Source organism: Rhinopithecus bieti, unplaced genomic scaffold (genome assembly GCF_001698545.2).
Source record: "Rhinopithecus bieti isolate Rb0 unplaced genomic scaffold, ASM169854v2 scaffold_67750, whole genome shotgun sequence".
Lineage (NCBI taxonomy): Eukaryota > Metazoa > Chordata > Mammalia > Primates > Cercopithecidae > Rhinopithecus > Rhinopithecus bieti.
In genome coordinates this window covers 376,202-400,687 of record NW_016825685.1, presented here as the reverse complement: position 1 = coordinate 400,687, position 24,486 = coordinate 376,202, and the positions used below count along the sequence as shown (strand labels likewise).

The window sequence follows — 24,486 nt, the reverse complement described above, 5'->3', positions numbered from 1 at the left end:
GGAAGACTCTGCACTGAAACAAACCCACCTTACTAAAGAACTGTTTCAACTGTTGCCACGTCACCATCTCAGGGGCATGGAGAAACTAAAAACAAATGGAGCATTTAGAAAATAAAACAAGATTTTTAAACACAATCAAGGAATAGGTTATTTATGACACAGTTTAAAATATTTTGATACAACTACTTGATCTAATTTGTTCTCCATGTTTTTATTGCTTGAAAGAGGTCAGACACATAAAGTATGAAACTCCTCAGCTTTATTAATGCAAACATATTTTTATTAAAGAATGAATGCATTTATGCTAAAGAATAGCTTACATATGTTGTAAAGCAACAAGCATATCTTCAAGAAGTGAGTCCTCTTCAATATGACTCCATGCTTATTCTACATGCCTGAAAACTGGGCCCACACACAGGGGCACACGCACACGAACGCAGATACGGACACACAGATACGCAGACCGAAATGCTGACACCATCGCTCTCTAGATTGGATTAGCTCTCATTTAAGGCTTCTTAGGTGCTATAGTGCCCCTAATATTACCAGGATTGAAAACAGACTTTTAGGAAGGAGCAGCATTACTTGGAAAAGTAGTCATCTGCTCTTGGCCTCCAACGTATGTATTTTAACAAATACTTACAATGTCATTCATGTTGACTCTGTGTTTTTAATATTTAAAGAACCATGAAACTGAGAAATCTCAGGATTTTTTTGAGCGAGAACTTCTCATTCAAAATTTTAAAAAATGGGCAATTCTGACCCTAAAATATCATCGATTTCATGATAATGCAATAAGATTTCCCTTTAGGTTAAGATGACGTGGGTTCTCTAGACAAGTCAAGGTTATCTAACTCATTCTCTATCTAAGTACAATGCTGAGTGATGGAAGCGAGGCTTCCGTGGTGATACCAAATTGGATTTGAAGCTTGCCATCAAGAATGCATTGGACAGGACCACTCATTAAATAAGTTACCATAAATCTCAGCTGGATAAAAGGAGAGCTGACATAGAGTGTGTTCACTTGTTGGTCTAAACTCCTGGTTTGTTTGACTGTTTATTTCATTTGCTTCATTGTTTTCTTCCTTTTGATGTCCTGCAATGTATGTTGAGATTCCATCTCTCTTGGGAGATGAGAAGGGGAAAGAGGGTGGACAGGGCAGGAGGAGGGAAAGGGAAGGGGTCATTAGTAATTGCAAGTATTCTAAGAAAATAGATGAAGTGAATACAATAAGAGGGTACTACTTGGTATATTTATGTAAATAAAAGCATTATCTGTAACTGTGAATTAACTGCCAACTATCAGGTTGTTAGTTGTAAAGCTCAATAAAGGCTGTGCTGATTTGCATACAGAGGAGGGCATCTGCCATGGGAGAGGAACAGAGATATTCCTTCCTCCCTGCGGCCGGCATCCCCATCAGCACCCTGCCCATCCCACTAGAGATCCTATAGGTGCCCCTAACATTCTTGTGGAATTTCATAAGGCAGATTGGAATGGCCCATCCAATAACAGCTGCAGAGTATTTGCCTGAGAGTGGTGAAAACTGGCATGGAGCTCTCCCACAGAGAGGCATTGGGAAATGAGAAAAACAAGAAGAGAGTCTAGAACCTTCCTCCCCATCCACACTCCCACCCTCCTCACAGTCACAGCAGCAGCAGGTTTCAATGTAACGTAATTACTTTAATGATACATTTCTTTAGATTTAGAATTGCTCTTCTGAATTTAAAAAGCTTGGTCAGCCAATAGTTTGGCAGTCTTTTCATCCCAAATTTGAAACGTTGCTTACTCATCTATTCCCTTGAACTCCGTGACCAATACTGCCTTTGCTGAAGCGTCTCAAGTTCATTCAGCCGTCATCGGATTCCAATTCCTGGGAAACCTCTTCAGAGGAGCTGTTGCTGTGGATCCGCCCGTCACTCTTCATACTGTGGAAAGTCTTCCTGAAGGCCTCCATCATGGCGTGGGCCAGTTTCTTGGCCTCGAGCTTGCTCTCGCACTCCACGGCGTGGCAGTCCATCTGGTAGGACAGGTCGTCATTGATCTCCCTGTACACCCAGGCGAAGATGTTGGGGCTCACGTTGTGGTCGGCGGTGCAGTAGGCGATGCGGGCCACCTGGAAGGTATCCATGTGCACTGTGGCCTCCCCTTTGTGGTCGAGGTGATGGAGCCACACTTGGAATGGCCGGATTTCCAGGAGGGCATTGGCTGGAAAGACATCCTCTCGGGCTAGTGTGTGCTTCTTCCAGAGCTCAATGACTGGCTTTTCTGTGCAGCCTGACAAAAATTGCATGCCAGTGGTGGAGACTTTGCCCAGGTAGGTAACCTGCAGATGCAAGAGAGGAAGAAAAGGGAGGCATCAGCAGAAGGCTCTTTGTTCTGATAGACTGAATGAGTAGGTGTTTCACACAGTCACGGTGTCACAGTGGGAAGGTGAAGACACTTCTTTCTTGCTCCCTGAAACAATAACTCATCAGAATTTGTATCTTTTCTAACAAGTTGCCTAGTTGGCAAATGTACTGAAATTATTTGAATAGAGTCGGATTTTAAAATCTAACTTCTAGAAAACTACTCTCCCTCTCCTTGCTCCTTTTTTAAACCCCAATTAAAATGAAGAGTATGATCTTTTACATAACTTGGCATTTCTTTAACATCATAAAGTCACTCAAAATTTATTTTCAGTCAAACACACATAGAATTGAATAATATGAAGGAATCAAAAGGACACTGCATTGGAAAAACAAAATCTTTATTTAACTTATCTCCTAGCCTGGGTCTCTTTCCAAATCTCTCAATGTTTGATTTCACTTAGGCTGCCTGCTTCTAATGCCAAGGACGCAAAAACTGTTCTCTTGAAATTATGGCCTAAAGCATGATAGTTTTCCTTCCCAAGATAATTTTTAAAAATAACAGCAGTGCCCAGTTGTTTTTTAACCTAAACTGTGTTTGAACTGATGAGCATCTGATCTGATAATAAACGAAAGATGTACAGATGAATTAAGAGTAGAATGCTGGCTTATCACTTAGCTAGATGGCAGTGTGAAAACTAAGAAGAATAATTCCAAAAGATTCAAATACTGTCTTTTTAAAAACTTGTTTATAATATGCCAAGAAGGGATTTTCATTCTTTCATTGTTTTATTCATCCCACAAAATACAGAGAATTACTATTATTGGAGCATAGGCACTATGGAAAGACATAAGACTTAAGAGATCATCTAAGAAATAACATGAAATAGTATATACTTACATTTAAAATTAGTGACACAAATAGAAATACTATGAATTCAAGGAGAGAAAGACCAGAAGAAGGTCCGTGGAAACAGTGAGAACTGAGAAGGGACATTTGGTCACAATGATGCCAAACAATGTTTCTGTTTACTGGGACAATACAGGCCACATATAAAAAATTAAAACACAGAAGTTAAGAACTATTGTATTTTTGTGACAAGAGTAGTCCCTTTAAGAAGGTAACTTTTTAATAAAGATGTGTAAGGGTGGTACATTACAGAAGTAGTTATTGGGACCCTATTATACACAATGGCAATCTAACACCTAGGCATGGGGGTTGCTATGAAACTGGGGAGGGCCGAATATCCACAGGAAAGAAATAATTGAATATTCATTCAGAGGACAGTCTTTGAGGCAGGTGAAGTTGAGGTTTAAATCCTAGCTCCACAGTTCACCAGGACAAAACTCTCACCCTTGACACATGCACAGCTATGACTATGATGTAAGGCAGGCCATGGAAAGGGCAAGAAGGGGAACAGCAAAGTACCATGAGTGTTCAGTGGAGGAGGCAGTGGCATACTGATGACAGAAGACCTCAGGAAGAGGCATTGGATTTCAAAGCATCGGCCTCAAACTACATAGGAGCCCAGCAAGTCAAGATGGCTCAAGAGGAGGAGGGAACAGTAAAGGCAAGGCTGCAGTAGAGAAAGTCTCAACCAGCTTGGACAAAGAGGCTGTGCTAACCTGAGCACACATAAACCCGTAGCCTAAGACAGCCCTGGAGCAGAGGCCATGTAAGAGGTCCACGACCTCTGGATAAAAAATAGGCTGACCTTTGTGGGATTGCCCCACATGCGGTCTGAGGAATTGGGGCGTCGTTGCTCCTGCTGGAATGCCACTGAAGGGCTAAGGTCCAAGGAGTGCCTGGATGTGATACAGGCTGTGAACTCAGACTTTCCTGATGCCAGGAAGAAAGGTGGATGGGGAGGCCTGACTGATAGCAGAAACACAGCCAGGGGATAAGGGTGGCCTGGATTAGGAACAGAGGCAGTGGGAAAGGATAGGAGGAGGCAGAGGGAATAATATTGCAGGACGAAAACTAACAATACAGGGTGAGTACCCCTTAGATAAAATGCTTGGGACCAGAAGTATTTCAAATTTCAGCTATTTTCAGATGTTGAAATACTTGCATATACATAAAGAGATATCTTGGGGAGATAACCTAAGTCTGAACATGAAATTTATTTATGATTATGATTCATACATAGCCATTAGTTTTACCCAATATTTTAAATCATTTTATGCATCAAAGTTCATGAAATTGAGCCATCAGAAAGCAAAGGTATCACTATCTTAGCCACTCGTGGACAATCTGTGAACATTTGACACTAAATAAATTGTGGTGTTTATGCACCAAATAAATTGTGCATAAACAGAAAATGTCAACACATTTAAAAAGGCAGCCCACCCAATGGGAGAAAATATTTGCAAATCATATATGTAATAAGTAATTAATATCTGGAATACATACAGAACACCTAAAAGTCAACAACAAAAAGTAAAAAAACCCAACTTAAAAATGGGCAAAGGTATCCACAGTGGACCGAATAAAGAAAATGTGGTACATACACACCATGTATAAATACTACTCAGCCATGAAAAGAACAAAATCATGTCCTTTGCGACAACATGGACATAGCTGGAGGCCACTGTCTGAAGTGAATGCAGCAACAAAAAACCAAATACCACACGTTCTCAGCATCCAATGCAAACTCTGCACTAATCAGCACATTACGAGCTGTCACCCAAACAATTTAATACGAAGTTACCCTAGCCATCATGCTATTATCCTATTATCAGTTCTACTCATAAGCAGCTATTATCAGTTCTACTAATAAGTGGCTCACTCAATTTATATATATTTATCACAATAGTTCTACCAATAAGCGGCTATGATCAGTTCAACTTACAAGCAGCTATTATCAGTTCTCCTAATAAGCAGCTTACTCAATTTATATATACTTATCACAACACAAGAACCCCTCTGACTACTCCTACCACTTGTTTACTCACTTATAAGTAGGAGTAAACATTGAGTACACATGGACATAAAGATGGGAACAACAGACACTAAGGACCACTAGGAGGGGAGGGTTGTGGGGTAAGAGTTGAAAACTACCTACCAGGCATCATGCTCACTGCCTGGGTAACGGGATCATTAACACACCAAACCTCGGCAACACACAACTTACCCATGTAACAAACCTGCACTTGTACTCTTGGACCTAAAAGTTGAAAAAAGGCTTTAAAAAATAAACTTTCTGTATGGCAATCCCTGAGGAAAAAAATGGGCAATGGGAATTAATAGATATTTTTTGAAGCCAAAAAAAAAAAAAAAAAAAAACGTGAAAAGATGCTACCATCCTTAGAAAAATGCAAACCAAAACTACAATTAAATACCACTTCACACCTGTTAGGATGGCTGCTAAAAATACAAAAATTAGCCAGGCGTGATGGTGTGCACCTGTAATCCCACCTACTCAGAAGGCTGAGGCAGGAGAATCGCTCGAAACCGGGAGTCAGAGGTTGCAGTGAGCTGAGATCACATCACTGCACTCCAGCCTGGGTGACAGAGTGACACTCTGTCTCAAAAAATAATAATAATAATAAATTAATTACAAGTAGAATTACTATATGACTTATAGTTCCACTTCTGGGTATATACCCCAAAGAATTGAAATATGTATATCAAAGAGATATTGTACACGTTTATAGCAATACTATTTGCAATAGCTAAAAAGTAGAAGCAATCCAAGTGTCCACTGACAGATGAATGAATAAACCAAACATAGTATATATGTATAATGGAATATTATTCAGCCCTAAAAAGGAAGGAAATTCTGACAGATACTACAACATGGATGAATTTTGATGACATTATCCTAAGTAAAATACACCAGCCACAAAAAGACAAGTACTGTATGATTCTATTTGTATGAGGTATTTAGAGTAGTTAACATCAAAGAAACAGACCAATTAGAATTGTGGTTGTCAAGGGATTGGGGGAGGGATGAATGAGGAGTTACCGTTTAATGGATGCAGAGTTTCAGCTTTGCAAGATGAAGAGAGTTCTGGAGATGGTTGCTGGTGATAGTTGTGTTCATTATGAATGTATTTAATACCACTGAACTGTGCACTTAAAAATGGTTAAGATGGTAAGTTTTATGTTGTATGTATTTTACCAAAATAAAAATAAATTAGGGGAAAAGCATATGGAGGAAATTAACTTTAGTACCTGCAATGAGGTATATTTATTTTACTATTCACCAAAACTAGAAATAGCTATTTTTATGTTTGGTAGAAAATCCTGATTTCCTCTAAAGGTTCTCTCTCTCTCTCTCTCTCTCTGATATTTTTCTAAAAAATTGCATAGAGAAATACATATCATGACATAATTTTAAAATACTTCTAAAATTCTTTATTGCAAATTGTAGATGATTCACTACAATGAAAACCAATTTCACAGTAGTAAAATTTTGATAACTAAGAGAAAATATCTTCCTCTTTATAAATATGTATTACTTATAAAATAAAGATTTTTAAAGAAATAAAGTTGTATTTTGGAGGTGTACTGGAGAGACGAGTGGAGCACAGATAAGTAGTTTAAATGAGATTATATAAATTTGAAATATATTATCTGTATGAGATTATATAAATTCAAAGAAATATTGTTAACGGCCGGGTGCAGTGGCTCACGCCTAGAATCCCAGCACTTCAGGAGGCCGAGGCGGGCAGATCATGAGGTCAGGAGTTTGAGACAAGCCTGGCCAATATGGTGAAACCCCATCTCTACTAAAATACAAAATTAGCTGGGTGTGGTGGCAGACACCTGTAGTCCCAGGTACTGGGGAGGCTGAGGCAGAAGAATTGCTTGAACCTGCGATGCAGAGGTTGCAGTGAGTTGAGATCATGCTACTGCACTCCAGCCTGGGTGATAGAACAAGACTCTGTCTCAAAATAAATAAATAAATAAATAAATAAATAAAGTTAACAAGTTGGCACTTCTTAAAGAAATACAGGGGCTAGGTGTGGTGGCTCAGGCCTGTAATCCCAGCACTTTGGGAGGCCAGCAGATCATGAGGTCAGGAGTTTGAGACCAGCCTGGCCAATATGGTGAAACCCCATCTCTACTAAAAATACAAAAATTAGCTGGGTGTGGTGGCAGACACCTGTAGTCCCAGGTACTGGGGAGGCTGAGGCAGAAGAATTGCTTGAACCTGCGATGCAGAGGTTGCAGTGAGTTGAGATCATGCTACTGCACTCCAGCCTGGGTGATAGAACAAGACTCTGTCTCAAAATAAATAAATAAATAAATAAATAAATAAATAAATAAATAAATATTGTTAACAAGTTGGCACTTCTTAAAGAAATACAGGGGCTAGGTGTGGTGGCTCAGGCCTGTAATCCCAGCACTTTGGGAGGCCAAAGTGGGTGATCACTTGAGGTCAGGAGTTCAAGACCAGCTTGGTCAACATGGTGAAACCCATCTCAACTAAAAATACAAAAATTAGCTGGGTATGGTGGTGCATGCCTGTAGTCTCAGCTACTCAGGAGGCTGAGCAGGAGAATTGATTGAACCTGCAGGAGGCGGAGGTTGCAGCGGGCTATACCACTGCATTCTAGCCTGGGCAACAGAGTGTGACCTTGTCTCAAAAAAGAAAGAAAAGAAAAGAGAAACATAGGAAAACAATTATCTGAACGGGGCTTCCTAGAAGTGGAATGGAAATAATTATTTAAAAAGCGTGTCCCTAAAAATAGAATGCAAAGGGATAAAATGATGTAGCAAGACCATCTCCCCTCAGAAACTCTTTTAAATCAGCCCTGCTGTTATCCATAATGGCCCAAGTTCCAGAATCCTGACCTATGCCTGTGCACTTTGCTCTAGGAAGTCAATTATTTATTGCCTGTCCACACACTTCTTAATTATCCCATTAAATTCTCCAGAGTTTGGCATTAACCCATAATGTTGACTGTAAGTCACTGAAAAACACTATTCAGACCTTTTTTCAAAAAGTGAACTTCTCTCTTTTTTATATATATATTTTAATAGAAATGCATCTTATAGCTCTGATTTTCAAGGGAAATTGAGTAAAAACTGTTTTAAAAAATTAATTGTCTCAAAATACCAATGATTCAGTTATGCTCTGCATGCAACCATGTCCCCTGTGTATTTGGGCCATGGAGTTCCCATACCTCAATAAACAGAAACCTTATAATATGGGCCATTATACCTGTATATTTCTACATCAACGCTGTTACAGGGACTTACTCTAAATATAAATAGAGAGGTCTCCTCCTGCCATGGTTTCTCTCATGTGGGAAAATTCCCTTTAATGTTCTTCTGTGGGCACATCCTCCTTATGAGTAAGAACACAGAACTCATGTGCAAGGCTGCTTCTGGGGGTTCCACAACCAACATAGCTGTGCACCAATGTCAGGCTTGCTTAAGGAGAATCCTGTTATCCTGTCTATGAAAGAGGTGAATACTTTCTAGATGAATCATAGGCCCTGTCTTTATAAGTCGCCATCCTCCAGAGCCACAAAGTAGACAGAAAACATCATCTTATAAAATTGGTCACAAAATGTGTCCAAAATGATACATAGATTTTTCTTTAAGCCTTCACCACCCAGGGTGCTGGAACAAAGGGACTTGGAAGGTGACAAGAGGAGTCTTCAGGAAGAGTAACAACTAGCTGGAAATGGCAGTAAATACCAGCTTCTTTTCTATGGTGGCAGAAACAGGCACTGGGCATGAAACTTATTACAAATGAATCATTCTGAGAGAAATAAAATGAACACTTTCCCCATGTGTCATTCCATGGCATAAACTGATGTCCCAAACACAGACACTTGCAATGTGTGTAAATCGACTTGCCCAACCCCAACTGAAGAAGTTATTTGAGAATAGTCACAGCCTGTGAAAATATAGAGAGGCTGTGAAGCCAAGGGACCCGCCAGAGTGTCTGCAGTGTTAACAGCATTGGATCAGGAGACAGCAGTGTCCTCAGAATCTCTCCTTCCAACTCATGAGTTTTCCAACACCCCAGCCAGCTCTTCATTCATGAATCACCATTCCCTGCTCATGTGTGTCAAAACAAACTTGGTTGCCTGAAAGTTATACTTCTGGCTGAGCAGTACCATTTGTTTCCCTTGGTGGCCGGTCCATACCTCATTCTGGCCTGAGAAGCTGCTGTTTTGAACCTGACTCACCTCACGCTAGACTGGAGAGTGGGATGAAAAGGGTCATGTCAAGGGTTCCCAAACAAAGATGGAAGATGGGATGGATGATTGTGCAAGAACCCAAGCACCTGGTTTCCTGGAGTTCTTCGACTTTCCAAGCTGGATGAGCCCAGCTTCACAAGCTTAGCTTGGGTTCCATTTACTGCTGGGCTTCTCAAGAATGACAAGCCAAGAATAAAGACTCTCTGGAGGCCTCTCTTGAGATATAAAAGACTTTGCTATAACTAACACAAGAACAGAAAACCAAACACTGCATGCTCTCATTCATAAGTGGGAGCTGAACAATGAGAACACATGGACACAGGGAGGGGAACATCACACAATGGGGCCTGTTGGGGGCTGGGGGCCTAGGGGAGGGAGAGCATTAGGAGAAATAACTAATGTAGATGACGGGTTGATGGGTGCAGCAAACCACCATGGCACGTGTATGCCTATGTAATAAACCTGCATGTTCTGCACATGTATCCCAGAACTTAAAGTATAACAAAAAATAAAAATAAAATTTGCTGTTTTTCCTTTGTCTGTAGGACATAAAATATGTACCCAGCTGACATAAAATAGCATGATAGGAAAGGAGAATGGAGGAAACTTTGCTGGGAATCCTAATAGCCTTTGGGTTCCAAGGCAGAAGATGAGAAAAAGAAAAGCCACTCTTAACACTGGGCAAAATACCAGAGTCAAGCTCTTCTGCTATCCCATGAATTCCCACCTGCACATTCCAGAGAAAAGGCTAAGGGTGCAACACAGAGATTTATGACCTCGCTTGAATCCACTGCTTTCTTGCTGGCCACAGAGGCGAGGAATTCACTGGGCACTTTGAAGAGTGGAGATGGATCTGCGTGCCAATTTCTCAACAATCTAAATCACAAACACTGATTCGATAATTATGACCACGAACCTGTATTACAAGCTTTAAGCCATGAAGAAGGTATTAAAAGATAGATGCTGTTCATAGTGAAATCTATGAAATTATTGTTAGCACGATAATACATTTTGGAGGTCTAGAAGAATGCAGAGGGAAGACACAAAGGGGGCTACTAGAACCAATTCCTGGTTCCTGGGCATCACTAACAGGAACAGGACCAGTGGCTAACATTTATCCAGGACTTACTCTATGCCAGGTACTTGGCTAAATGCTTTATATGGATCATTAATCCTCATAATAATTCCATAAGGTATGTAATAGCTCTTTCTATAGATTAGGGAACTTGTAAGAGGCTGAAGTAACTTGCCCAAGGTCACAGAGTGGCAGAACTTGAACCTGGACAGTGGGACCCAGAAATCTGGCTCACATTTGCCATATCCCAACTGCCCTTCCCAAGGCTGGTCCCTTTAGACTTGTGGTGAGCCTGCCAACAAGATCCTCTCTGGCTCCTCCTGGAGCTCCCTGCCCAGTTTCAGCATCAGCCATCAAGGAGTTGCAGGGTCATCCACCAGTCTTCCTGGACCCTGGAGAAACCCATAAAAATAGCAAAGGGGAGTGGTAATCTGGGAACTATTTTCAATACTTCAAAAGGGCAGAGAAAAGCTGTTTTCTGACAGTGTCTCTTTTATTGTGTGTGTGTGTGTGTGTATATAATATATGTGTTTATATATAATATATTGTGTGTACATATATGTGTGTATATATATAAATATATATATATTAGTAAAAAATGAATTCACATTTACATAATGTGATTTATTGGGCAAAAAAAAATTGCTCTAAACATGGAGCCTATGATGGAAAATATGTACCTGTCAATGATCACACTGGAACTCGATGATCAAAACTGGACCACTCACTTTCCACTGAGGAGTCAGTGGCAGTCCCAGAGCCCATCAGTGAGACAATCAGTTCTTGGGCCCATGTCTCCCAACTCTAAGAAAAATGTTCCTTCCGTCTCAGCATGTGACTCCTTAAGCTAACTTCTATAATAAGGCATATCATTAGATACGGTGATGGCTGATTTTATGTATGGATTTGGGTAGGGCATGGTGCCCACTCTTAGGTCAAACACCAGCCTAAATGTTGCTGTGAAGATATTCTTTTTTAGATGTGATTAACATTTAATTCAGTAGACTATGAATAAAGCAGATTATACTTCATAATGTAGGTAGGTCTCATCCAATAAGGTTAAGACCTTAGTAGAGAGAACAGATCCCCAAGAGGGAAGAAACTCTGCCTCTGGACTGATTTCTGACTCAAGACTGCAACACCTCTTCCCTGGGTCTCCTGTCTGCCCACCTTCCCTTAAAATGTTAGAACTTGCCAGACCCTACAATCATGTGAGTCAATTATTTTAAAGATATGTCTCTGTCTCTCTCTCTCTCTCTCTATCTCTCTCTCTCTCGATCTCTCGCTCTCGCCCTCCCTCCCTCCCCCACTCACAAACATACACACACACACACACACATATATAAATGGGGTCAATCATTTATATATGTGTGTGTGTACCAACCTAACACCACTCATTTGTTACAAATGTAATGATTCTGATACCCAAAGATCTGAGAACACTTGCCCCAAATCCCACAGCTGGTCTCAGAAAAGTGAGATGTAGAACCCAAGTCTTCCACCACAAAACAAAAGCTCTTTCCACTACTTTAATTTCTTCACTTGAAGAGGATTCAGACACCTTAGTTTCAATTCTTACATCATTTACCTTTTCTCTGGCCATTTCTTCAAGAGTCCATACTGAGACCAAGGCCTAGTCAGGGACAGCAAAATGTAATAGACACCCTACCAAGGCTTTTTAAACATCCTGCAAGGTGGTTGGAGTCAAAGGCAGTTAAACTGTCCTAAACTAGAGATGTGTTTGCATAGTCCAGGGATTTTAAATTAGAATGCATCAATCATTGAAAGAAAACAACAGTGTAGCATAGTTAATATTCAGACATCATATTCCTAAAGAACTCTGACATGGTGTTTAACAAAGCAAACCATTCCCACTTCAAAGAATAATTCCAAAAAGCAAACGTTAAATCTGTGCCGTGTTGGTTCTTACCCTACCTTTCGTGCATTGTGTATCAACATACTAGACAACATATGTTAAAAAATTGCTCTTGGAGCCCAACACTATGGTGGGTAGGACTTTACACATCCCTCAATGAAGGCAGTTGAAACTCTCAGAAGGCCAACCCGAGAGGCTTGGTCTCAGCTCAGAACAGGCCTGGGCATCCTTTTTGGTTGCAATCGCTCCAGAGTCCTCCCCCTCAGCCCTACAGGCTTCTGTGTGTCATCCTCAGGAAGCTCAAATCACTCTGAATCAAAGCTAGGGTATTTTCTTTTGTTTGATTTGTTGTCAGAGTGAGTCTTTGATACCATTTTGGGGTCTGTCTTTTGGCAGATCTACTTCACTTCATCAGGATAAAGGTGGATCTAGGCCAGGTGTGGTAGCTCATGCTTGTAATCCTAGCACTTTGGGAGAATGAGGCAGGCAGATCATGAGGTCAGGAGGTCGAGACCAGCCTGGCCAACACAGTGAAACCCCGCCTCTACTAAAAACACAAAAATTAGCTGGGCGTGGTAGCAGGCACCTGTAACACTTCAATCTGGGCAACAGAGCTAGACTCCAACTCAAAAACAAAACAAACAAAAAAACAACGAAAATGGATCTAGCTGTCCTATGGCTAGACTGGGATGAAGCTGACTAATTGTCATTCTCCATGAAGCTACCCCTCCAGTCTTCTGCCTAATGTCTGCTTAGCCAGGTTTAGTTGCCTGACCAGGAAGTAGAGGGTAAGCTTAGCTGCCTAAACAAGGCCTTCCTCTAACTTTATCAGTATGCTTTTGTTTGTTTTTCTAAATGGAATGATTATGACCCAGAAAGGCATACAGATTTACTCTTAATTTTTTTAATGGAATCAAACATGCCAATTTCATAAAGTACACAATCTCTAGGGCACATTTATGCACATGCCTTGGTTGGGAGATATTTATTTCAGTAACTTTCCTAAGGCTAAAAATATTGAGAAAATTTAAAAAATGTTTCACACTTTTCCCCAAGTATTTGCATAGGTTATGTTGATATAATCTATAAAAATACTAATAGACATTTTATTAGGAAATGTATGTTTTATTATAGAAATATATACCACGGAGGAAAATTTATCAAGACCCAATATCAAGTAATAACTAAGTACTATTTTTGAACTCTAGCAAAGAGGTGAACATTCCTTCAGCTGTTAAATACAGCATGTGCTCCGCAATTAGGGAGCAAAATGATAGATTTATTTCTGCTACTTGTATTATAACTTAGTTCCAATGATGCAGAGTGACTTGAGATTTTGTGCCCCATTTTGCACTTATCAAGCAGTTCCCATGTGCAATTTGTCCTGTCAATTGGCTCTTGGATGTGTGAAGCTTGGAAATACTGTCATTGTCACTGTCAAAGACAGAAGCGATTTATCTTGAAGGTACTGAAGTGTGCCCCTGAAGACAAAGTCACTTAATAAAAACGACATCACATTGAAATACACATCCCCTCATGTGGCCCCTTCTGGTGAGCTGGCCTTAGGATGATGAAGCCTGGAGCTGTTCCACCCAGCGGCCCAAGGACAGTTTATTTCCTGACAGGTCTGATACCTCTCCCTCTGCTTTCTAGTCAGAAGAGTATACTGAAAAGCCACAGAAATTCAGCAGAGCTCTCTAGGCCCTAACATGCTCACAATGAGATAATTCCCAAAATGATAAATCAATATCAAGCACACTGCTTGAGAGTCATCCTGACAAATGGATTCAAGGGACAAACAGTGCAACAGGGGAAAAGTGTCACCAATTTTAGTCCTTGGAGCACTTTAGCAATTCATATGCCTTTGTGCACAACTCATTAGGAATGGATCACAGAAGGCACTAAACATTTAGAAAGAGTAACGTTGAGACAGCGTGTGGTTAGAGGTCATAAACACACAAATCTACTGGCTACAAGTCCAGAGATCCTAGTAAGCAACCAGTGGAGATTTGGAATACAAGAAGGAGAGGTACACTGAAGCTAATTAGACATGGAATTGCCATATATTCTAGAGAAATGAAGACATGTGTAAATACAAACTTTATATGAATGTTCATAACTTTATTTGCAATAGCCAAAAACTAGCAGTCCAGATGTCTTTCATCAGATAAATGGTTAAGTAAACTGTGGTACATCCATATCATGGGATACTACTCAGCAATAAGAAGGAATAAACTTTGATATGTGGAACAATTTGGATGAATCTCTAGGGAATTATACTGAGTGAAAGTCAGCCTCTAAAGGTTACATACTATATGATTCCATTTGTATATAAATTTTGATATAACAAAACTTTAGAACTGGAGAACAGACTACTGGTTGTCAGGGATTAGGGACGGGGACTACATTTTATTTATAATTATCAAAATGTATCATATATTTGTTGTTCTGATCAATGGATATTAATACTAATTGTAAGGATAATTCAAACCAAAGAAATATTTAAAATTAAAGATGTATTTTACAGAAAATAATTTTGAAAATTTCAATTGTTTATACATTTTCTTGCAGAGAAAATATGACAGGGTAGACAATAAATGATTAAGCAACAGTTATGAAATCCACTCTCTCCCTTTATGAGGGAGAAAAGGAGGTAACCTTAGAGAAAGAAAGAACCTAGTCTAATCTTATTGTCAACTTGTTAATTACCACACCTTCTGCTGGTTGCAAGTAAGCACATCCTTGTCTGTGGAATTCTTCTTGTAGGATATACCTGCTTGCCTAGAATCAGTAAACAAACCTGAAATCTGTGAATTTACGGCATACAGCTTCCAAGAAAGAATCTCACAGTGTAACTAAGTATAAAATGGAGATGTTTCAAGATTAAAAGGGTGCCCTCTACTTAAGTAATGTCACTGTATACAGTATTAGGTATTTTCTGTGCCAATTTGAGCCAGATCATACATAATGCAGCGAGAAAGGATTGAGGGTGCTGTACTGACAGTCCCAGCTCACATTCATTCTGTTTTGCTTGTGCTTTCTAATTATTTGATTCTTTGTAATTATTAGTAAAGTTTGGCACTAGGTAAGCTTTTTTATTTGACTATCCAATTCTTTGTGTAATCTCACAGAGTAATAAATAAAAGACTGAACCATAAACTTATATTAAGTTGAAATTCTATGTGGAAAATAGAAGGGTTATTAAAGTTCAAGGAAAAACAAACAAAAAATTTATGATGATTAAAGAAGAGCTTGTTCGTGATATTTTAAAGACAGGCCAGCTTGGTGTTTAGATTATATTAGCTACATTTAAAAGAGTCATGTAGAAAATTATTTAAAATGACAGTCTTTAACATATGCCAGAAATTATATCCCTTGCAACTATTTAAACTTAGAACAAAAATATTTGATATGTACTTAAAACTGTGTGGTTAACTAGAATATTAAAATATTTGGTAGAAAACTGAATGAAATCCTTAGATTATCTCTTACCTGACAGAGTCTTATTTAAAATATCTACTCATAGTATTACATAATTAGAGAAATGCAAATTAAAACAACACTGAGATACCTCTCTCACCAGACATACTAATGAAAAGTAAAATGTATGGCCCATATTCTGTTAGCAAAGCTGCAGAGAAACAGACACACATATACTGATGGTTGGAATGCAACTTAGTATAACCCTTTTGGAAGGGAACTGTCATTCTATAACAAAATTCTGTATGTCTTTTGAATCATCAATATCATACCTAGGAATTTACACTGAAGATACTCTTCAATATGAAAACACATAATCACAGTTTATCCAATGTTGCATTATTTGTAATCATAAGATACACAAAACAATCTAAATGCTCATACCAAATAAAGCAGTTGAATACATTACAGTAAATCCATCTAATCTACTATTCAACATGTGTATTTGAAAATGAGTGAGAAAGAAAAAAAAAAAAAAAAAAAAGGCTGGGCACAGTGGCTCAGACCAGTAATTCCAGCATTTTGGGAAGCTGAGAAGGGTGGATCACCTGAGGTCAGGAGTTTGAGACCAGCCTGGCCAACATGGTGAAACCCCATCTCTACTAAAAATACAAAAAAAATCACGGCACTGCACCCCAGCCTGGGCAACAAAGCAAGACACTGTCAAAAAAAAGAAAAAGAAAAAAAGTTTTAAAAAAAGGGGGGTTTTGTGTAAGCAAGTAGGGGAAGTGAAAGCATATATTTTTACATATTTGTTTGTGAACAAAGAAACCAGAAGAAAAAAACTGATTACCAACATGCAGTGGTTGCTTGGGAACGGGGTTAAAATAATGGGTATGTGGGAATGGGTAGAAGGCATGAAGAAGCGATACTTCTTTAAGTATACCTTTTTGTATAGTTGTGACTTTCAGAATCATGGATACAAAAATTAATACAATCAAGAGAAACCGGGTGAAAATATTCAACATATAACCAAAATAAAAATGAGTAAACCTGACTGGATTGCAAATGAAAAACATAACTGCAGTGAAGAGAGGAAAAAACAAGCTCAAATAACATTTTAACACAGTATTTGGACAATATTCCCTCTGGATAAAGACAGAAAAACTATAAACCATTATTGTACTTTAGTTAGTAGGTTTATTTTTCAAAGTGCCCTAGACTTACAATGCTGAATTTACTTCATGCGTATTAAAGAAATAAGTTAAAAAGTAGTTATACAGTAAATGCTGAGAACCACGTTTCTCATTGTTAAAGAGAGTTATACATATGGAAAGTCAGGGGGCTACATAGAACCCTGGTACATTAGAGTGGAATTGGAGTAATTCCAAATCCATGGCTATCAATATATATAGACATGTAGACACTGATATCAATATACAGGTGAGTTTCTGTGTACATGCGTATATACATATACTTCTTAGCTGTGCCCAGCACCCTGCGAGCAGTAATGTGCCCGACACTGTGAGCATAACTAAAGCCCAGATCTTGGTTTCTAAATATCATTCTCCATTAAAAGAAGCCAGCCCTACTCAGATAGAGCTGCTTTCAGGGCTGTTACACAAAACAGTGACATGGTCCTGGAACATCATGCTGTACCAGAAAGGAGGAAAGTGCTCAAAGAATGATATAAACATGTTCAAAGGACAGAGACACTTGAAGGGGCTCCTGCTGGCCAAACTGGGGACAATTAGACCATGAAAGTGAATTATTATAGTAATGATTACAACCCACAGAATGGGTAGGAATCCATGAATCAATATTGATATAAATAGATAAATGAATAAATTGTAGGAAGAAAAATAAAAGCTCTTATACTAGAACACAAACTAATAAAGGTAGAAGAGGCGATGAGATTAGAAAATCACCACTTGACTCCCAACGAAGTAATACATGTTTCAGGCAAGAAGGATCAGTGGATGCTAAAATTTGAGACAAAACATCTGATGAGAAATCGGTTATTTACACAGAAACAAAATACCTCCACAAGACACCTATTATTTACAAATGGAGAGTAACAAATTTTCTGTGGAGAAACTAACACATCCCATCCCAACTAAGTGATAAAGTCATATACACTGTGAAGAATGCACCATTACTTCCACTACCCTCTTGCCAACCCCTTGAACCCAATCTTATGGAAATGTTGAACAAATCCAAATGGAAGGGCACTGCTTAAACTTCAAAAGTATAAAGTTCAGAAAGACTGAGAAAGAATAAAGATCTGCTCCAGATTAAAGGACATTAATGAGACCCATCTCATTATCCTGGATCAGTTCCCAGGCACTCATTTACTTTTCTTTTGATATAAAGTACAATAGTTTACAATTGTCAAAATATGAATAAGGTCTCTAGATTACATAATAGTATTGTATAAATGTCAATGTTCTGATTTTGATAACTGTCCTGTGGATAAGAGAACCTCTTACTTTCTAGGAACCACCCTGTGAAGTATGGAGATATCATGTCTACAATATGCTATCAAACAGTTCAAAAGACAATAATTATGTGTCTGTAGGAGAAAAAGGTAGAAATATACACATACATATAGAATATAAATGATAAAGTAAATAAATGATGGGGAAATACGGGAAAAAGAAACCTATGTATATTGAAATATTTTATAATAACTTTTCGACATTTTGTGTTAAAATTACTTCATAATAAAAGCTAAAAGAAGATCAATGAAGACATGTCCTCGGCTCAATCCTAGTTTAAGTGAAAAAGATGAAGATTTTCATGAACATATACAGTTGACTAAGCAATGTTCATATCCTGAAGACTAAATTTAAGATATATTCAACAAAAGACCTGTTTGTGATCAAAATCCACCCTCTCATGCTGGCTGGATCAATCTATTTTAGTGATATGTGACAAATTCTATTTAACTGTCCTGGAGCACATGTGTGTGTGGTGGGGGGAGGGGCGAGGGGGGAGGAGAGTGGATCCAGGAATTTCATTGGAAATACATCAGGTTAAAAATAACACCTTTGGCAATAAAATCTGTGACCACTTAAAAGTTTTCAATGTCATATTCTACCTTCTCTTTACAAAATAGAACCCAATGCATGATGTGAAAGTAATTTTTAATGACTAGTCCTATTACATTTTCATATTCTTAACATAATCTTGGAACCACAGATTTTCTGCTATTACCTAATGAGCTGATCCAAGGAAATATTGTGACAATTTGATAATATTGTTACTATTCATCTCCACATTAGAGTTATTACATTAAAAAAATATTCTACAGGAGTTTCCCACTAGACTTCTTTTTCTTTTCTTTTTTTTTTTTTTTGTAGAGAGAGGGAGAGAGAGAAAGAAGACAAAGAAGAGAAAGAAGAGAGATGGGAGAGAGACAGAGAGAGAGAGAGAGAGAGAGAGAGAGAGAGAAGAGACAGACAGAGGAGAGAGGGAGTTTTTTTTTTTTTTTTTTGAGATGGAATCTTGGTCTGTCACCACAGGCTGGAGTGCAGTGGAAATGATCCTTGCTCACTGCAACCTCTGATTCCTGGGTTCAAGTGATTCTCCTGCCTCAGCCTCCAGAGTAGCTGTGATTACAGGTGCTCGCCACTGCGCTTGGCTAATTTTTGTATTTTTAATAGGGACGAAGTTTCACCATGTTGGCCAGTCTGATCTCAAATTCCTGACCTCAGGTGATCCACCCACCTAGGCCTCCCAAAGTGCTGGGATTACAAGTGTGAGCCATTGTGCCCAGCTGAGAAATTTCTTTTTAAGAAAGGAGAATGATATCAAGTATTTAGAAAAACAGAAGAAAGTACTGATAATATAGAGGCTTATGGATTGCAATTTTGAAGGCTGTCTAAAGTCATTGCCAAGAAATGTATTCTTAAGGGAAGAAAAAAAGAAGCTTTTCTCTTCTTTAATATTTGGAAAACAAGAATAAAGAACAAAGCAGACTCAGGATATTTTGAGATGAACGACTACTTCAGCAAGCACATTTATTTTTAGTGAGAGTGCACTTGCACTGGTGCAAAGGTTTCAAATCATGATGGATTAAGGAAAAGCAAGAAGTTCTTTCATTATTTTTCAAGAAGCACCTGCTCAGCGGTCCAGAGAGCAGTCTTATTTTCTTATTTTAGGACACAGTAGCACATTACTAGCGGGGCAAAGCAGGCAATCACTGTCTAGTAGACAGATTCAGAATTGCTTCCTTCTGATTCGTTCAGAAGGAAAGAGCCATGCCTGGCCAGCCATGGAAGTCATCGGCTTAGGTGAGCAGAAAATGCAGCCTGGCAATACCTGGGACAGACCTGTGAACCACATTAGAAGGAACGGCTCTGTGGCCAGCCAAGGAAGAGCAAGGACTACATCCAGCTCATATCCTTTGAAGTCCTTTAAAAGATGATTATCTGACTCTCTGGGTCCCTTCCATATTTCAGGACCTCGTATGTGTAAAGCAAAGATACAGAAACCATGACTCACAGATTTAAACCAGAAAAGCAGATCTCTTTTTAAAAAGAACTTTATTTTTATTGTTTTAGGAAAGTCTCTTTATGATGAAAGCCCTTGTAAACTCAGTGGATTTTCCACGTGGCTGTTTGCATGTTGACTTTTTCGACTGTGCTTTTCCCAAAACCCTTCGGTTGGGCTGGAGTGTACCTGGGTGTTCCTGCTTTCCCCCATCACCTGAGTCATGAGGATGCTGAGATGCTTGTGTGAGAAGATCTACCAGGACTCAAAGGGCAATCTATATCCTGCAGGAATACAGAGGCGGATCACTGACAGAGCTGGTGCTGGGTTAGCTCCTCTCTGCCCACCCCACCAAGAAGAAGGTGGGACCTGCACTCCACCACCACCTGGGCCCTCTCCCCTACTTCCCCCACACATGCTCTCCCTCATTCTCCCAGTTGAGAGACAGCCCTGAATGTCCCTCTCCTTCCTTAGAGATAGTTCCAAATGTCCCTCCATTATTGCCAGCTCTGAAACTCTACACTAGTGATTTGATACTGAATCTAAGTTGGAAAGTCAAGCTTGATTTCCCTTTAACACCAAGTTCTATCAGAGACAATAATGAAGATAAGTCTTTGTGCTCATCATTTCCTGAGGAAATGGCCAACACAGCCTCGCTCTGCCCCTTAGACTCAGGACTCCTTTGTGCTTCTTGCCAGGCCCCTCCATTCTGCCTTGTGTACAACTGTCTAGGAATTGACAGTAACGGCCCATGCTAAAGTGTAAATTCCTAGAATGTAGAGATGTGAGTCATTGTGACAGCATACCACACACTGCTTGAGTCCAATAAAGACTAACGGAATAAAACATAAATTAATTCTCCATAATGTCTAACATTTTAATGGAATAAACACATATTAGGTATTACAATTTTTAAATCTCTTAAAATTCAGGCTAGTTTTTTTTTCAGATGGAGTCTCACTTTACTGCCTAGGCTGGAGTGTAGTGGTACCTTTTCCACTCACTGTAACCTTCACCTCCCAGGTTCAAGCAATTCTCCTGCCTCAGCCTCCCAAGTAGCTGGGATTACAGGTGCTCACCACCATGCCCAGCTAATTTTTGTATTTTTAGTAGAGATGGGGTTTTGCCATGTTGGCCAGGCTAGTGTCCGACTCCTGACTTCAGGTGATCCACCCGCCTCGGCCTCCCAAACTATTGGGATTACAGGGCATAAGCCACCACGTCCAGTGATTCAGGCTAGTTTTATGTGGAGAGTTTATTTTTCTTTTGGATGTTGGTCTATTTGTAATGGTGAATAAATGATAATAGTTGATTAATAATTTCAATTAATAAAGTGAATGACTGATATCCTGATAAACATAATAAAGATGTCCATGTAACCTAAAATGTGGCCAACCCGATACTTATGCTCTTTCCTAAGTTAATTTTCCTTGTTATTGGTTCAAACGAACAGGAGCTGCTGGTGGCTTGACTTGTGTCCATGGTTCTGTTCCTTTGTTCAAGATTTCTGGGCTGTCAGGTCTCTACTATCACAGGTGGCAGTGATGTCTTATTTCATTTGGGAAGGGCTTTGCACAAAACTTGTGAACATTCTTAGAAAGTAACAGTGAGCAGTGCCTTGCATGGGCTATACAACAAAACAGAGTTTGGGGTGGGAGTGAGTTGATGAGGAAACCTTCCTTTTGTGAACACACTGATGAATTTCAAGAGACTTCAGTCAACACACTGCATTGCCTGCCCAGCACACTGTCATGCAGTGTGCCCTTCTGGGCGACTCCCGTAGCATTCTCTGTCAGTCACTGTCGCTGTGTTTTGTCAAGAGCAGAGAGCCCTTGCCTGGTCACTTAACATGCTTCGATTTGGCAGTCACAGAATAGGCTGCAATTGCTGAGGCTCATTCTGTGACAGGAAGGCCTCCACTGCCTGCCTCAAGTGCCACAGCCCAAATCAAACTTGACATAGCCCATCTCTGACCACCATCATTCTACCCCTGGCTGGTAGCAATTCAATCAGGGCCTAAAGGAAAAAATAGCTTTTGCAGCGTCTCACATATTCCATCAGCGAACCCACGGACTCTGCTGGGAACCATGCTGCATAAGGCAATATTTCCTCATCTTTAACTAGTAGATTGTATTAAAAAAATAAACAAGATGAAAGAATGTTACATTTTCTCAGCAAAGCTTAGTCCTATAAATAATACCCAGACATACACACATAACTAACTTCCTAAACATCTTTTCCTCCAAGGTTTTGTTGTTGTTATTTTGGTAAATGCTGAAACTTTAGTATCCCTAAATTAGGAATGTGTGTGTATATGTGTGTGTGTGTGGGGAGGGGACGACTAAAATGCACTTTGTGGTAAAAAAAATGTAAAACATGCTTCAAACAGCTTTTCCTTTTGTAGAGGTATATAGAGGAAAATTAATAAACTTGGCTAGATTTTATGATGAAAAATCTTAAGTTCTTTTTTAATTTACCTTAATTTCTTTCAGAAAATGTAAATATATATATATGTAATTTAAGCCCTAGATAATGAAAAGCTATCCCTAAATGAATTAAATTCACCCCTGCCCACAATCAGCTTCCAAAAGCAGATAGATGAGGTTTTTATTCTTCAGACTAGAACCCTAGATTCAAAGAAGAACCCAAACAGTCACTCCAAAAAACATTTGATCTTGCTGTTAGATTTTGGTTTAGACAAAAATTACAATCTGATGATACCATCTTGCTTTCAAAATGCATAGAAAATCCCACCAATTTAAACTCTCTGTTCTACAGTCCAATGGTCTACTCACTCTTGACTGCACATGAAACTTAAATCTCCCCAAACTCCCTGCCTGTGCTTACAGAAATGGAATCACTCTCAGTTTATATACACCCAAATAATGTGGCAAGATCGCCTACCATCTTGATAGCTGCAAAATAGCTCCCAATAAAAGAAGAGCCAGTTAATTTAGGGTGTCTCCAAGGAAATGTCCTTTATGGCCCCACAAAGTGCGTAGTCACCATTTGACACCACCATGTTCTTCTTCCCCAGTCCTGTCTGCCACTGCTCATGCATTTAGAGCAGCGTCACATTCATGAGGGTGATACCAATGTTCATGCCAAGGATACAGAACCCTGCTGTCAACTGCTGACCTTCCAGAACCGTGTAGAGCTAGAATCAACCTTGGAAAGGGCTTCTGCCCAGGTTCCCTTGAGATGATCCTTCCATCTGGCCCTCACTCTGCTAGCAAAAGGAATTTACACCCAGGTGAAAAGTCTGGACAGAAAGCCTAGTTCAGTCAGGTATAGATGGTCTATTGGTCCCACAGTAAGATCAAAACAAAACAAGAACATAATCCACTGGAAGCCAATATCAAACTAAGTAATGATCTAATTAGAAAACAAAGGAATAAAAACAAAATAAAAGTTAAAGAAAGTTTTATGTCACCAGGTAATTATATTATAATGATTTATAGGACTTCTATTTATTTTACGGATCTCATCCAAAATATAAAGATAATAATAACATTTAGAATTTATTGAGTGCTATTAGGCACAGTTTTATGTGCCTAATGTATGAAGTCATTAAATTCTCAGAGTAGCCTTGGAAAATAAGGACTGTTATATCCAATTATACATCAGTTTAGGAAATGAGGAACAGAGAGGTTAAGTCATTTGTCCAATGATACACAGGCAGTTTGGAATCAAAGCTCTTAAACAACTCTCACAACACCTCTTAGAAACAAAATGGGATCTGAATTCAGACACTCTCCCTCTGAGCCCAAGAGCCTGAACAAAGGTTTTTGAATGGCTTGGCTTTAAGATGCTGCTCTACATCTTGGTGTAAGATCTCAGCCAGATTTCTCCACATCCTCTCCAACAACTGTTGTTTCCTGATTTTTTAATGATTGCCGTTCTAGCTGGTGTGAGATGGTATCTCATTGTGGTTTTGACTTGCATTTCTCTGATGGCGAGTGATGATGAGCATTTTTTCATGTGTCTGTTGGCTGTATGAATGTCTTCTTTTGAGAAATGTCTGTTCATATCCTTTGCCCACTTTTTGATGGGGTTGTTTGTTTTTTTCTTGTATATTTGTTTGAGTTCTTTGTAGATTCTGGATATTAGC

The 24,486-nt window shown here is 39.2% G+C and overlaps 1 protein-coding gene across 3 annotated transcripts in view; it reads right to left on the bottom strand.

The window, feature by feature from the left end:
- Window positions 1-242: 242 nt before the first annotated feature.
- PID1 (phosphotyrosine interaction domain containing 1) overlaps window positions 243-24,486 on the bottom strand; it is a 261,999-nt gene continuing 237,755 nt past the window's right edge. For all 3 annotated transcript variants that reach the window (XM_017863097.1, XM_017863098.1, XM_017863096.1), the window contains one exon: window positions 243-2,324. In XM_017863097.1, the coding sequence (XP_017718586.1) occupies window positions 1,848-2,324 (477 nt within the window). In that variant the 3' untranslated portion in view covers window positions 243-1,847. The remainder of the gene's footprint in view (window positions 2,325-24,486) is intronic.